Source organism: Sphaeramia orbicularis, chromosome 16 (assembly GCF_902148855.1).
Source record: "Sphaeramia orbicularis chromosome 16, fSphaOr1.1, whole genome shotgun sequence".
NCBI classification, from domain to species: Eukaryota; Metazoa; Chordata; class Actinopteri; order Kurtiformes; family Apogonidae; genus Sphaeramia; species Sphaeramia orbicularis.
Genome location: NC_043972.1, coordinates 29,335,326 through 29,348,897, shown reverse-complemented (window position 1 = coordinate 29,348,897; position 13,572 = coordinate 29,335,326). Strand labels below are relative to the sequence as shown.

General features: G+C 37.0%; 2 protein-coding genes across 3 annotated transcripts; both read left to right on the top strand.

Annotated features, from left to right (window-relative positions):
* The first annotated feature begins 183 nt into the window (after positions 1-183).
* On the top strand, positions 184-10,067 carry fez2a (fasciculation and elongation protein zeta 2a). Of its 2 annotated transcripts, XM_030159363.1 has the most exons (10): positions 186-678; positions 2,385-2,493; positions 2,668-2,784; positions 3,674-3,806; positions 5,070-5,335; positions 5,486-5,566; positions 5,720-5,795; positions 5,879-5,944; positions 8,400-8,425; positions 8,882-10,067. In XM_030159363.1, exons 1-9 carry the CDS (start codon positions 368-370, stop codon positions 8,408-8,410), a joined length of 1,170 nt encoding a protein of 389 aa, XP_030015223.1. In that variant the 5' UTR covers positions 186-367; the 3' UTR covers positions 8,411-8,425; positions 8,882-10,067. The 2 variants fall into 2 exon arrangements, with proteins under 2 accessions (XP_030015222.1, XP_030015223.1); XM_030159362.1 differs by lacking the exon at positions 8,400-8,425 and having other exon boundaries at positions 184-678.
* A 1,120-nt stretch (positions 10,068-11,187) lies between these two features.
* clec3ba (C-type lectin domain family 3, member Ba) lies at positions 11,188-13,345 on the top strand. Its single transcript, XM_030159200.1, has 3 exons — positions 11,188-11,428; positions 11,513-11,608; positions 12,606-13,345. Exons 1-3 carry the CDS (start codon positions 11,332-11,334, stop codon positions 13,004-13,006), a joined length of 594 nt encoding a protein of 197 aa, XP_030015060.1. The 5' UTR covers positions 11,188-11,331; the 3' UTR covers positions 13,007-13,345.
* Positions 13,346-13,572: the final 227 nt, after the last annotated feature.

Genomic DNA, 13,572 nt, shown 5'->3' with positions numbered 1-13,572 from the left:
TTATATGCTTTACTGTTTTTAATCTATATCCTTGTCTATGCATTCATAACTTTTTTTTTTTTTTTTTGCAAAACACTTGGAATTACCATGTGTATGAATGGTGCCATACAAATAAACTTGCCTATTCTATGCTTCAAGACACACATCCAGCTTTCTTTACAAGCTGCAGATTCCCCTACAGTGTGCATGTTTGTCTGCAGGCTCCAGCCCTGCAGCCGTGTCCAGTGCAGCCACTAGTGGGCCCGGTCGGTGCAGCCATACTGTCCGGCGCAGAGAAGCGAGCGGCCACACGGGGAGAGGATGCTGAGGCCTGGTCGTCCCCAAAAACCTCCTTCTTTTACCCGGGCCGAATAGGGAAGTCCGGGCTATGGCGGCACCCATCGCGCATTTCGACGACGAGTGGCCGAATGTGGGTGATCCGAGCCTGGATGCGGAGCAGCAGCTGCCGCGTAAAGGCCGTGCGTCCGCCGCGGAGCTCCTCCTGGAGGATGAGGATGATGAGGATCTGCACGACGGAAGCTTCTCCCCGGGGGAACCTGGTGCTTTTAGGTCGATGGAAGACCTGGTGAACGATTTCGACGAGAAGTTATCTGTGTGCTTCCAAAATTTTAACGCCGAGACGGAAAGCATCGCTCCAGTGAGTGTGATCAGTGAGGACGCACTGCTGGAAAAAGACGAGTGAGTGGGTTTGTTTATGGCCTGGGTATATAGGACCATAATGTGTCTACCAGAGGGGTTTCATTCATACCGAGGGTGGAATTTAGGATATATTCACTGTTTGTTCATGTAACAGATGGGGATGTTGTACTACTATCTTTTTTTGAAATTTATTTATTTATTTATTTATTTGAACAATTAACATTGAACAGTAAATATACATAATAGTATACAACAACAAGGGTAGAAAGTTCCATAATTCACAAAATCTTTTACATTATATAGAGAAATACATGTAAGTAAAAACATAAGGAAAAATAATAATAATAATAATAATAATAATAATAATAATAATAATAATAATAGATAAAAATATGTAATAAAAATAAAAATTGCTCGAGAAATTATACAAATTGAATAAGATTATACATTTGACATATTTTTTTTGTTTTACTTGCTTTAGAATTTATACTGTTTCTCAAACTGTCCACGTAATTGGAAAAAAGGGCTTTAAAAACAGTGATGTTTGGAGGTTGATGTATGTTGTACTACTATCAGCTGGATATTAGTATGGATAAAGAGTGTCACCATGATGCATTTAAAGACTGACAATTACACACAGACTAGTGTTTATCTCCATTATTTCTATCACCAACATCCTATATTCTCCTCTTTTTCCACCATAATTCCTAACAGTTGAGATATCACCCTGGATTTGTACAGATCCAGCCCACAGGTGCATTAAAATATTGGTGTACTATCTGCGTTTGTCCTTAAATGGCTTCATTCAACCGATACAGTTTCCGTTCATTGTCGATACTGACCTATATTGTGTGTCCTAGAAGAGGGGAAATAGAATTATCATCACCGTCATGTCCTATCTTAAAACCTAAGGAAAAAACATTGAGGGAAACCCTAATTTTGATGAAATGAAATGAAATTAAATGCAGACAGAGCATGAGGCATAAAGCAAAAACATGAAACTAGACATGACAATAACAACTGCAAGTGTTAAAACAGTTGTACAGTACTAGAAGAAAGTTAAAAGCTTTTAAGAAATAGTTATACATAACTACACTATAACTAGGCTATTACATATGTATATAATAGTACTTATTCGTATTTTTATGCTGAGAATTTTCTGTTAATTCTCTTTTATATCATTGCACACTGTACTCCAATTTCACTGCACATAAATGAAATGACAATAAATTCTATTCTATTCTATTCTATTCTATTCTATTCTATTCTATTCTATTCTATTCTATTCTATGTGTTACTTCACCTGTTTTAGTCTTTTCCCTGTTGTGTCAAGCGATAAATTGGGTATTTGTTTAACTCTAGGTCACCTTACTATTATTATTATTTTAGACACATTTCAGTGAGTTATTGGGCGAGTAGTGAGTGTCAAATTGACTATATCAGTCTAAAGAGGTCCAGAGTCATAGAGTCCTCTGGATGCTGCAGCTTTGGGCTTTGATTTGCCTTAAAATCTCATCATCTGTGTCATATTCAACTGGATGAACCACACTATCGGGGATTATATCAGAGTGTCAAAGTTCACCACATCAAAACTGCTAAATCTGATTATGATGTATTTTTAGACTTTTTTTGCGCAGTTTTCATATTTATTTGTAATCCCCGGATACAGAAGTTGCAGCTGATGTGGTTTTTGTAACGGTGATAGTTTCTGACCTCGATGCATCTTCATCCTCTCACCCCAACAGGATATGGAACGCTTTAACCAGCAACTATGGACAGGTGATGCCGGTGGATTGGAAACAGTCTAGAACGTGCGCCCTCCACATGCCAGCGTTCAACCTGGAGGAAAACCCAGTGAGTGATCCACCCCCTCCCATCACTGTCCCACTTTTTCACCACCCCAACCCACCCCCCATCCATTCTCCGAAGCCAAATCTGTCCTCTGTTCATGTCATAAATCTCAAATATTCATTGTGCCAGGGTTTAGTGCTTTGATTAAATTCCCTCCCCTTGTTCCGGTCTGGACAGAGGAAGAGTGATGTCACGGCAGAGCTGTCCGACGATGAGGAGCTGAGGGAGCAGCTGGACATGCACTCCATCATCATCTCCTGCCTCACAGAGGAGCCCCTTTTCACCGCAGAGCAGGTAAGTCGCTTGTAAAATCAGCCTCTATTCATAACGTTAATGTAGGTTTTCATGGATTCTGTCAAATGTCCAACTTATTTATGTGCAGCAGATAGATTTATCAATTAATGCTGAGTACAGCTGAGCACCGTAATGAAAAAAAGGATTCAAAATGTCCTGGCAGAGGTAATACTATATCCAGATAAGTATGCATATCGTAATATAGCAGTTTGTGTAACTTCACTGTCTTAAATGTTTATATTAAATGACCACATATGATACACTACCTGGCCTACTTGTAAATGATTAGTCTTTCCCTCTATTTGCATTTAAAACTAATGAATAAGGTCCATGTCAGACTTTTCATTCTCAAACTTTACAATGAAAACACTGAATTTGTAACCACTGTTTTAGATCAAATAACAAAGAAATCAAACAAGGACCTACCTTGAAACTGCTTTTTTATAGGATGTGTAGCCATTTGCCATTTAAGCATTACTTTACTGCATTATTTGTTATGTTTAATACACCTCTGTTTGCTCTGACAATAATGTCTAGTAAATTATTAAAAGTATATGGTGTAATGAATGTGAATGTGTTGACTTGGATAGACTGTGATGACTTTTTGAGTGTCTGGGGATCTGCATATTTAATAAACATAAACTATAAACCTTTTCTTTTAGGCCTGATCTTCTTCTCAGAATAATCCAGTCTTGTGTTGCATTCACTGTCCTCCATGTTTATTTGGGTTGCTTTCATGTAAATGTTCTTCCAACATCCATACCATATGAGAGAACACAAAGTATGGTCTAATAGTGAAGATCATTTCTGACAAATCAAACTATTATATCACATCGCTCTACAGCTCAGTGTGATGTATTGACTGTTTCCTGTGTTGGTGTGTGTGTAGGTGATCGAGGAGATTGAGGAAATGATGCAGGACTCTCCTGACATGGATGCAGCACATAATCCCTCACAGTCTGACCTCTCCATGCTCTCCATCGACGTCCAACATTCCAAAACCAGCCCTGAATATGAGGAGAGTAAGTGTCCACTGGTCAGGCCTAATCATCCAGTTGAAATACCTGAGAACTGTATAAAACATGAACCCACTGATCAACAATCCAGAGTTGCACTAAAAACATGTATTGTTGAAATGGTATTGAATTATAGGTTTCGTCATTTGATTTGAGTCGTTGACTTCACACAGTGCACATGATAATAGAATGATAATTTTACTTCAGTATATAAAGAAATTACTTTAATGCAACTTTAACATGATGATGCTGTAGATCTGTACACCAGGAAATGTTTCTCTATCCTGACCTCATAAAAACACTTTTAGACTAAGAGCTATTTTGACTTCCAAAATATATATATATATATATATATATATATATATATATATATATATATATATATTTTTTTTTTTTTTTTTTTTTTTTTTTTTTTTTTTTTTATCTACAGCTCACCTTTTTGAAGTGATATATTGGTATTTATTATTTAATCCTCTGTATTTATGGTGAAAATTGGGTATTTCCACATACTGATTATGTAGATGTTATAGAAACTCAGAGTAACTTCATAGGTTTTTATATCATAACAGAGAAAATGGAAGAAAAAGTGTCTTTCTCATTAACTGAAAATAAAAACAAGTGTCTATAACCAGGTCTATTGGTCAAACGTATGTAGGTTTTATTGATGAGTCAGTGTTACAGACGATAATGGTGTTTCTCTGTTCACTACGGAGGCTCTAAAAGTCTAAATGGATCATATCTGATGCCACCAAAAAGACTAGAAACTGCATTTTACCGGAATTATTTCAATGCATTAATAGACTTAGTGTTTCAAAGATTTGACAACCATCATTTTAAGTCAGTAGATGCTTTTGGTTGCTGGCAGCTGCTTTGGTTTTTTCAGGTTAAATCATAATTGACCCCTGGACTAAAGGAACATGGATAATCTCAAGACTTGACAAATGTCTTGGCTTTATGATGAATAGTTCTTTAGTGCTCATGTTTTCCATAAAAATATGCAAATAGCAAAAATATGGAGAGTGCAAGCCTTCTAATGATGCACAGCATACCTATATTGGCACAAGTAACATGTTTATGACTTAATGAACATTGTGGGGGGGTCTATGATCATGCTTATAGGGGTCACTGGTGATCCAGTGGACGTCCAGGGGTTACCGGACTAATCATCGTTATGTTATGTCTTTCAGCCTTCCTCAGTCTGTATTGTAAACTGATGTGTAATTACTGATCAGAGACTATAAATAAATGGTGGTGGGCTTTGTGCTGCAGGGGTGAGGACCATGACCGTTGCAGAGCTGAACGAGCGTCTGGAGGAGACGGAGACGGCGATCAGAAGGTTCTCAGAGGAGCTGGTGCTGCAGCTAGCGCTCAGGGACGAGCTGGACTTTGAGAAGGAGGTGAAGAACAGCTTCATTTCTGCGCTCATCGATGTCCAAAACCGACAGAAGGAGCACCGCGAGTTAATGAAGAAGAAAAAGAAGCTGAAAGGTGGAGCCGGGACCTCGCAAGGCCACGCACAGAAGACACTGGGATCAGTCAGTACCGAAGTCATTTATAGCACTGTCATGCTTATAACTTGATATCTTGAGCTTCACCCCCCTCCTGATTGATTGGTTTCCTTGCTTTATTTCTTCTTTGCTTACCTCTCATCTCATGTTTCTCTGCTTCACTTCCTTCCTCCTCAGCGTTTCAGCATGGAGGGACTCTCCTCTGTCATTCAAAACAGCTTTCGACAAACGTTTGGGAGCAGTTGCACTGAAAGACAGGTTTATTTCTCTTTCTGTTTCAGCACCTGGACTTGTTTGTTGTGTTTGTTGTCCTGAATATATATACTCTCTCTTTAAAAGATATCCCCAGATGGAGACGCACATTTTCTACCCTTAAATTCTTCTCTTTATTCTTTATTTTCTGTGTCATAGTATTTGACAACCGTCATCCCTTATGAGAAAAAAGGATACCCTCCTTCGCTTGAAGATCTGCAAATCCTGACCAAAAGTAGGTGTCTTCTTCTGTTCTTCTTCTGCTTTAATTGCAGCACAGACAGCTCCTTTCATTTCTCCTTATGTGCTGCCTTTCAGTTCTACTAGCGATGAGAGACGACAGCGACAAGGTGCCCGGTCTTTTAACAGATTATATTCTCAAAGGTGAGCTCGCCTCTTTTCTTTCTGTACGCTGTGGATTGTGATCAAACATTTAATCAAGAAGTATTTAGTATCAGCACACAATGATCAAATACAATAACAGATCAAGCCTGACTGTACTGAATAGAATAGAATAGAATAGAATAGAATAGAATAGAATAGAATAGAATAGAATAGAATAGTCTAATGCTGGCCGGCTAAATAAAGGTTAAATTAAGTAATTAGAACAGATTAGAACGGTGTCTTTATTGTCTGTATATTGTAAAACAAAACATAAAAATCCAATCATCTTTAAAGTTCAACATAGTTATAAAAAAGCATATATGACAATAAGATCATATACAAATGAAGTGCATAAGAACTAACACACAAAGTAAAAATAATCCACTACTGCATTCAAAGCCTTACTGAAGTAAAACTGTGTGACTACTATCAGTTCTTGTATGTTTCTAATTAATGGAGTAGAAGAAGCAAAGTGTGCTATTATTGTTTTCCATTCAAACTGTCTTTTTCCAGGGATGAGACAGTAGAATGATTTATTCTCTTCATTGCACCACATTACTTGTTGACATGTTTTCACATTCTGTTAGAATATTCATTCATTGTTTGTTTATTTCGAGCATTTATAGAATACAAACAAATTCACACAGAAAAAGAAAAAAATCCTTCATTTATAATCGGAAAGGAGTGGGAATAAGAAAAATTTATTTAATCCCACCCCCATTCTCATCATCAAATAAGTGAACATAACATTTTAAATACTCACTCCTGTCCTTCGACTTCAAGCCAGAACAATGAACAAAATAGGCTTAAACCAAATTACAATAAACTCATTTGACAATATTTACATTGCATAACCAAAATGTGTGTAAAAAAAATAGAAACAAAGTACATTCCTGGTGGTGTTACCACAGGTAACAGTTAACCGTCAACTTACATGATAATAATTACATACCAACAATGGTAAAAACAAAAAAACTGCAATACCACAAGTGGTAAAGAGCAGCAATAATTACATACCAACAATGTTAAGAAAAAAAACAAACAAAAAACTACAATACCACTAATGGTAAAGGGCAGCACATCCCAGCGATGGTAAGAACAATACCGGATGGTAATGGACAACACAGACCAACTAGATGAGGAACAACAAGCACACATGAACATATAAAACAGAATATTGATGGAACATCAGTATTAAGACCCTCCATCTTTATACTGGGACCAGACCATATTTTTGTATAGCAGTTTCAATCGGTGGATATTTTGGCATTGCTTGTGTTGGATGTCCAGACTGTTCCAAAGTTTCACTTCACATACAGACACACAAAAGCGTTTACGAATGGTTCGAAATTTGGGTAATGTGAAATCTCCAAAGCCTCTCAAATTATGAGTACTCTGCCGAATTCTGAAGTTTTTTTGTATAATATGTCAGAAGAGGCACCAAATATCTGATCAATAACATGCGTTAAATATTCACTACATCAGAATTTATTTGAAAGATGTTTCCATTCCCTCTATGCACATTTACTCTTCAAAAACAACAAAAAACACCTAATGCAAGCAAAACATTTTTTATCCATTTCCATGAATATTTTCAAGTGCAACATTTCTAAATTCTGGAAGCCCACATTTATACAAACTCTCATATTTTGCATTATCACTGTCCTTGTCAGTGTTAAACCAAATATTTGATGTTTTTGGAGCTATTTTATTGCAGCATTAATGTGTACGCTACATTTTACTGTTGTACATGTTTAACGTTGAACTCATTTAAACTACTTTATATATTGTTGGTAGTATATTATATTCTATAAGATCAACATATGTTTGTAGCATTGCTACCCTGTGTGAAATGCATGTCTAAAAAGTTAACTTCTCATAGAAAAGGCCTATTTTCAACTTTGTTTCAACAAATTTTCAATCTAATACAAGAGAGAATTTATTGTACTTTAGTAGTTGGAGAATTTTAACCCATTAGGGCACACTTCATCCTTCTGATTATCACAAATTCTCAATAGTATTTGGAGAACTAAGGTTGTAAAAGACATACAGTAGAAAGTACAATATTCAGAGGAATGGAAATATAGTAAATGTAGTAGAGTAAAATACCTCAATCTGTGCACACAACTGCAGATATGATACAACATTAATGTATTTGTAGGTTTTATTGATTGAAAATTGTCATGGACATTTAGTACTAAAATGTGGATTGTGTAAACGATTATGTTACTTCCCTGATATAAAAGGTTTGAGGATGGTTACAGTAGGAGAGATACATGCAACTATCAACAATACATACAAGTGGACAGGAAAACAGAAAACTATTGTACATTTGGTGTGAATTCAACACCAGGTGATTCCTCTGGGGACAGATCTGCCTCTTATGTGTCAGTCTTCTCTGTGTTTTCACTCTTTTACACTGTCTTATGTTCTTACTGGTGCTGCCTTACACTAGCGTTGGTGTGAGCGATGGACGCAGAGGTTTGTGACACATATTCCCACGTCAAGTGCACTATTGTGGTGTTGTGGAGAGCGCCCCCTCTCTACCTCTGAACTGTAGTGCAATCTGACCCTGATGTTCTGATCACACCCCCCTCCCCACCCCCCCCCACTCTGCCCCACACGGTGACTGGCTGCAGCATGGATGATCCCTGCTTAGTGTCCGCACCAGACCACACCGACAGTGACTCAGTTCTAGTTAATGACACTTTGCCTGGTATTTATTAGACAATTAGACGTCATTTGGTCCTAACTGCCTGCAAGTATTTATCCTTAAATCACCCAAACTGTGCTTTTGTTTGTTCACTTTCAGATACTTTGCAGCCAGTTCATTTTGACCGTTCCTTTTGTTGTTTCTCACATTTATCTCCATCACCTCAGATAAATCTTCATCCATACGTTCTGCTGAGATTAATCTCTGTTAATCTGTTATTTCAGTGCTTTGCCCAACATAGACTGGAGCGATGACATCTAACACTGTGGAGATGCTTCAGATCGAAGGTGAAGAGGACCCACTGTATTTTTTTTGCAAGCATAAAGCACACTTTATTTGTTCCTGCATGTCTTTACATCTTAAGATATGTCTGTTTTGTGTTCTGCTCTTGTTTAGTTGTCTACTTTTTGTGCTCAGCAGTGTGACTTTGCAGACATTCCTGTGCATTTTTTTCAGTGTTTTAAGATTTCTTTGCACTGTGAAAGAGTATTCTATAAAGAAAAATCATTTAAGACATTTGTCCAGAATGCTGTACCAGCAATCGCTTTGCTTGTTGGTTAAAAGTTAAAGCAAAGCAGTCCGAAAGGGCTTTGTATTTATCTCAAGTGCTTTCAATCCACTGAGCAATGAACAAATGCACAAAGCGCTGGGCTGAATGTACTCAGCTCTACTGAGGTTAACTCACATTATGAACAGAGCAGCTGCAGTAATAAAAAACCGTACAGGAATGTAAAAGATAAGATGAAGAGGAATATAGATAAAAACAGATTTTATTGAACCCCAGGAGGGAAATTAAATATAGCAGTGCAGAGAGGCATCAAGGGGAAAAAAACAGTTGAATAAATAACTTCTCAATCTGAAACCATTGTGCTTAAATATGTATTAAACACCATCATATAATTTAACACAGCCTTTCATATAGCTTCAGACTGTGCAATGAGAGAAGACATTTAAAACCATCATTACTGTATGATCAGTAAAGTGTTAAGAGGATAGTTTGGACTGAAGAGTTTTCTAAAAACCTAACTATGCATTCGAGTAAATATTTCAATTTGTGACCCATGCACTGTCTGTAATTTTGCGACGCCGATCAGGCTCTGAATCAGAGACTCGAGTGTTGACGTGCCTGCTGAGCACGAGACGGCGTCCACGTGAATGGACGTTTCTATTGTGTATGTATTTCTGTATACGAGCTGCCTTTACCTCTGCCTCAACTTTTGTACATTATGAAAGACTTATTTTGATGAATGTCATAGAACTGGACTATTCTCACCTACTTCATGGTTAATTTATTTTGTAAATATTTTATTTCAAGTATATTGATTAAACCACATCTTCTTTGTTATTGAGCTGTTTTCTAATACAATAAGATGTATTGTTTTCTGTCTTAAATAAATTATTTGAAAGCAAGAGCAAAGCCTGGAAATGGACTTTTCATTGCATAACTTTAATGTGTTATTTGGCTTTGAGGTGAAGAGGAGACGGGATCACACTGAAGACTGACATGTGAGATGAGTTAATGTCCAGAAAGGTCTGTAAGCTTTCACTGTGTTGGCAGGGAAACTAGACAAAATATCAGCTAATATTTTCATTTTTCACAATAGTATTTCTTCATTATGTAAGGCTCTGCCACGTGTCATGTGCACCCCATTCAGCTGAATGAGGAGAACCAGATGTAGGTGGTGGGAGAAACCCCAAAACACCAAACCACAGAGGAAACGCAACAGAAAACAAAGATTAAATCCACGCTTAAGGAGAAATGATGGAATAACACTCACCCTAATGTGTGGCTCTATAACAGTAGCTTTTAACTCTCATAACATGAGGATTTAAAAGTAAGACACTCATGACAGTTTCAGGTGAGACTATGTTCATGTGTTAAAGTCTCTTACAGAGGCTAGAATTAAACATTTGGGTTACTTAAATGTGGGTTACAACTTTTTCATCCATCATTTATTCAAGTTCATATTCAGTTCCTTATATTTTCTTAGAAAAGTTGCATAAACCATATGAAGTACTTTTATTGTGTAATTTTGAAGTTAGCCAACATTCTAATCCTTTCCAGGAAACAAAATCAAATTTTTTTTCTCTTATGAGAGATGAAAACTAGGTTTCATAAGTGGTTAAAACTTTGATATTTTTGGAGCAATTACCACCTACACTGTTTATACAAATACTGTCAAGTACTTTTACTGTGTTTACTGAGTGATCCAATGATAAAATTCTTTCCAGAGACCAAACTGAACTTTTTTTTTTTTTTTAATAAGGATAAAACCAATGCTTTTTAAGTAGTCTTGCATTTTTGGAATAATTACCCCTTAGATTACTTGCATAAACACTTGAGTAGTTATTCTGTGTAATGTTGACTCAAAATTAAGCATTGACAATATTCTAGATGTTCATCTGCAAACATGTGGGACTCAAGTCATGGTTGTCTGTCGTTAAATGCTGCACAGTCCTGCTTGCCATCCATCTCTCGCAGCAACAATAAAGCCTGTTTAACATCTGTAAAGCATTTGTTCTCTCTGAGATAAGATTTCCTCATACAACTCTGTACTGGGTGAGTGAACCATAACAGTCTGAGTCTGGACAGCCTTCTGAGCTGCAGGGAGCTTTTGTGGTGTGACGGCAAAACAGTTTCTTTACGGTGGATTTTAAGTGTTTTAAAAGCATCATGGGTGTAAGAACAGTCCTGTTGATGTTTTGCCTTCTGCTGCTGACACAATACACCCTCCAGCAGACCACCTCAAAGAAAAGAAATGGCAAGAAAGGTAGGCGTTTATATTACTTGAACATATTTATTGTCATAGCAATAGTGCAAGCTGTTATTTTCTCAAATTCTGGCCCTTTTACAGACTCAAATAATAGTGCGATTGAGGAGCTGAAGAAGCAGATCAATGACATTGTTCAAGAGGTGAATTTGTTGAAAGAGCAGCAAGCGTTACAAACAGGTAAAGCTACTGTGCTTCATTGTTTTTCCATGACAATATGGTGCAGTCACACAGACATGTACACTGTTGACCATAAAGTTGGAATACATTTATTTGCAGACACATTCTTCTTTTTATTCCTATTTATACACATGTGTAATCACCTTTAACCAGGTGTAATGATTACATACTGAGTCACAGTTACACTGAATCTTTCAAGAATAAATCACATTGTCACAGTCTTTTCATGAGAAGAGCTAAATATCTTTTATTCCAACTTTAACCCATAAAGACCCAAACATCCTCTGGCGACCAGAATCAATTACTGATGTAAAAAGTGTAATACCTGTTGATCCACTAATCCTATCAATACATGTAAATAATTGGTGTAAAATGCAGTTTCTCATCTTTTCATGGTCATCAGATATGACCCATTTGGACATTCAGTGGCTCTGTAGTTACCATGGAAACACCGTCATCTTCTACAACATTGATTCACCAGTAAAATTCATGGAGTTGGATCAATGACAGTGGATGGAGATGCTTGTTTTTATGTTCAGTTATTGATATATTTTACTGAAAAAGTTACTATTTTTTCTGTTTTCTCTGATTTTGATATATTAAGCCTCAACTTTAGTTTGAGCTTTTATGAACATCTACAAGATCAGTAAAAATAAATATAGGAAAATATCTGATTTTCACTAAAGAATGCAAAATACTGAGGATAATATTAGAATAAATGGTGATAAATTACTTAAGAAAAATATAAAAAGAGAAAAAATCATTTGGGAACCACCACAAAAATAGCACTGGGTCTTTATAGGTAAAGGGCAACAGCGTACTATAATATAATTAAGTGTAGTAGTGTTCTAAATGCATTACTACACTATTATGACGGTGTATTTAAAAAAGATAAAGATGTGGGGGCTGGTCTCATATTGTAATCAGAAATTCAACTGCTTTCAGGGCATTAAAAATAATAATAAATAACACTAAGGTTCTTAAAACTCCTCCTCAGTTTGCTTGAGAGGCACAAAGGTCCTTGGTAAGTGTTTTCTGGCTGATCCAGTGAAGAAGAACTTCCACACAGCCAGTGACGACTGCATCGCCAAGGGAGGCAGCCTGAGCACACCTCTGACAGGAGATGAGAACGACCAGCTCTACAACTACGTCCGCCAGAGCATCGGCCCAGAGGAGCACATCTGGCTGGGCGTCAACGACATGGTGACTGACGGCCACTGGGTGGACCAATCAGGATCCAGCGTGCGCTTTAAGAACTGGGAGACAGAGATCACCCTGCAGCCGGATGGAGGGCGCAGCCAGAACTGTGCCATCCTGTCCACCACGGCCAACGGGAAGTGGTTTGATGAGAGTTGCAGAGCTGAGAAGGCCTCGGTGTGTGAGTTTAACATTGTCTGAGTCACACATTTACATCAACCTGTGCAGATACACTCCAATATGAACAGTAAACACATCTTACAAAAGAAAGAAACATTAAGCATTTGAATCGTATCAGGCAAAACATTAAAAAATAATGTAGTGCATCCTTTTTTTGTCAGTCTGCACAGAGAATAAGTTTGTATAAGCTATAAGACACAGGGAAATGGTATTTTTACATACAAATGATGCATTTTCTCAAACATTAGTATGTCAGATACTCATCAAGGTAAACACCACTGTATGGCCTGTATTTGTTATTATATCATACTGTATGTATTTTTATGTGAATTCAAATAAACTTTTTTAACAAACAGCAAGCATGAGCTGTAGGCTACCTTCTTAATTTGACTTTAAATGACAACTTATACTGCTTTTTTAAATTATTTAGTGTTAAAAAAGTGTCTTCTATTGTAAGAATTTTTAGAACTCCTTAACCCTTTAACCCCTGTGACATTATTGTTTGTTTGTTTCATTGTCATAAAAGCTGCTGTGAGTATGTGCTTGTGTTCCTTTTCTTCAGTGGTTTTGTTTTAGGGTCAAAACAG

Coding starts and splice junctions, on each gene's coding strand:
- clec3ba (XM_030159200.1), top strand. CDS start 11,332: ATGGGTGTAAGAACAGTCCTGTTGATGTTTTGCCTTCTGCTGCTGACA. Junction 11,429..11,512: donor GAAAAGAAATGGCAAGAAAG/GTAGGCGTTTAT, acceptor GCCCTTTTACAG/ACTCAAATAATAGTGCGATT. Junction 11,609..12,605: donor GCAGCAAGCGTTACAAACAG/GTAAAGCTACTG, acceptor ACTCCTCCTCAG/TTTGCTTGAGAGGCACAAAG.
- fez2a (XM_030159362.1), top strand. CDS start 368: ATGGCGGCACCCATCGCGCATTTCGACGACGAGTGGCCGAATGTGGGT. Junction 2,494..2,667: donor TCAACCTGGAGGAAAACCCA/GTGAGTGATCCA, acceptor CGGTCTGGACAG/AGGAAGAGTGATGTCACGGC. Junction 5,567..5,719: donor GCAGTTGCACTGAAAGACAG/GTTTATTTCTCT, acceptor TCTGTGTCATAG/TATTTGACAACCGTCATCCC.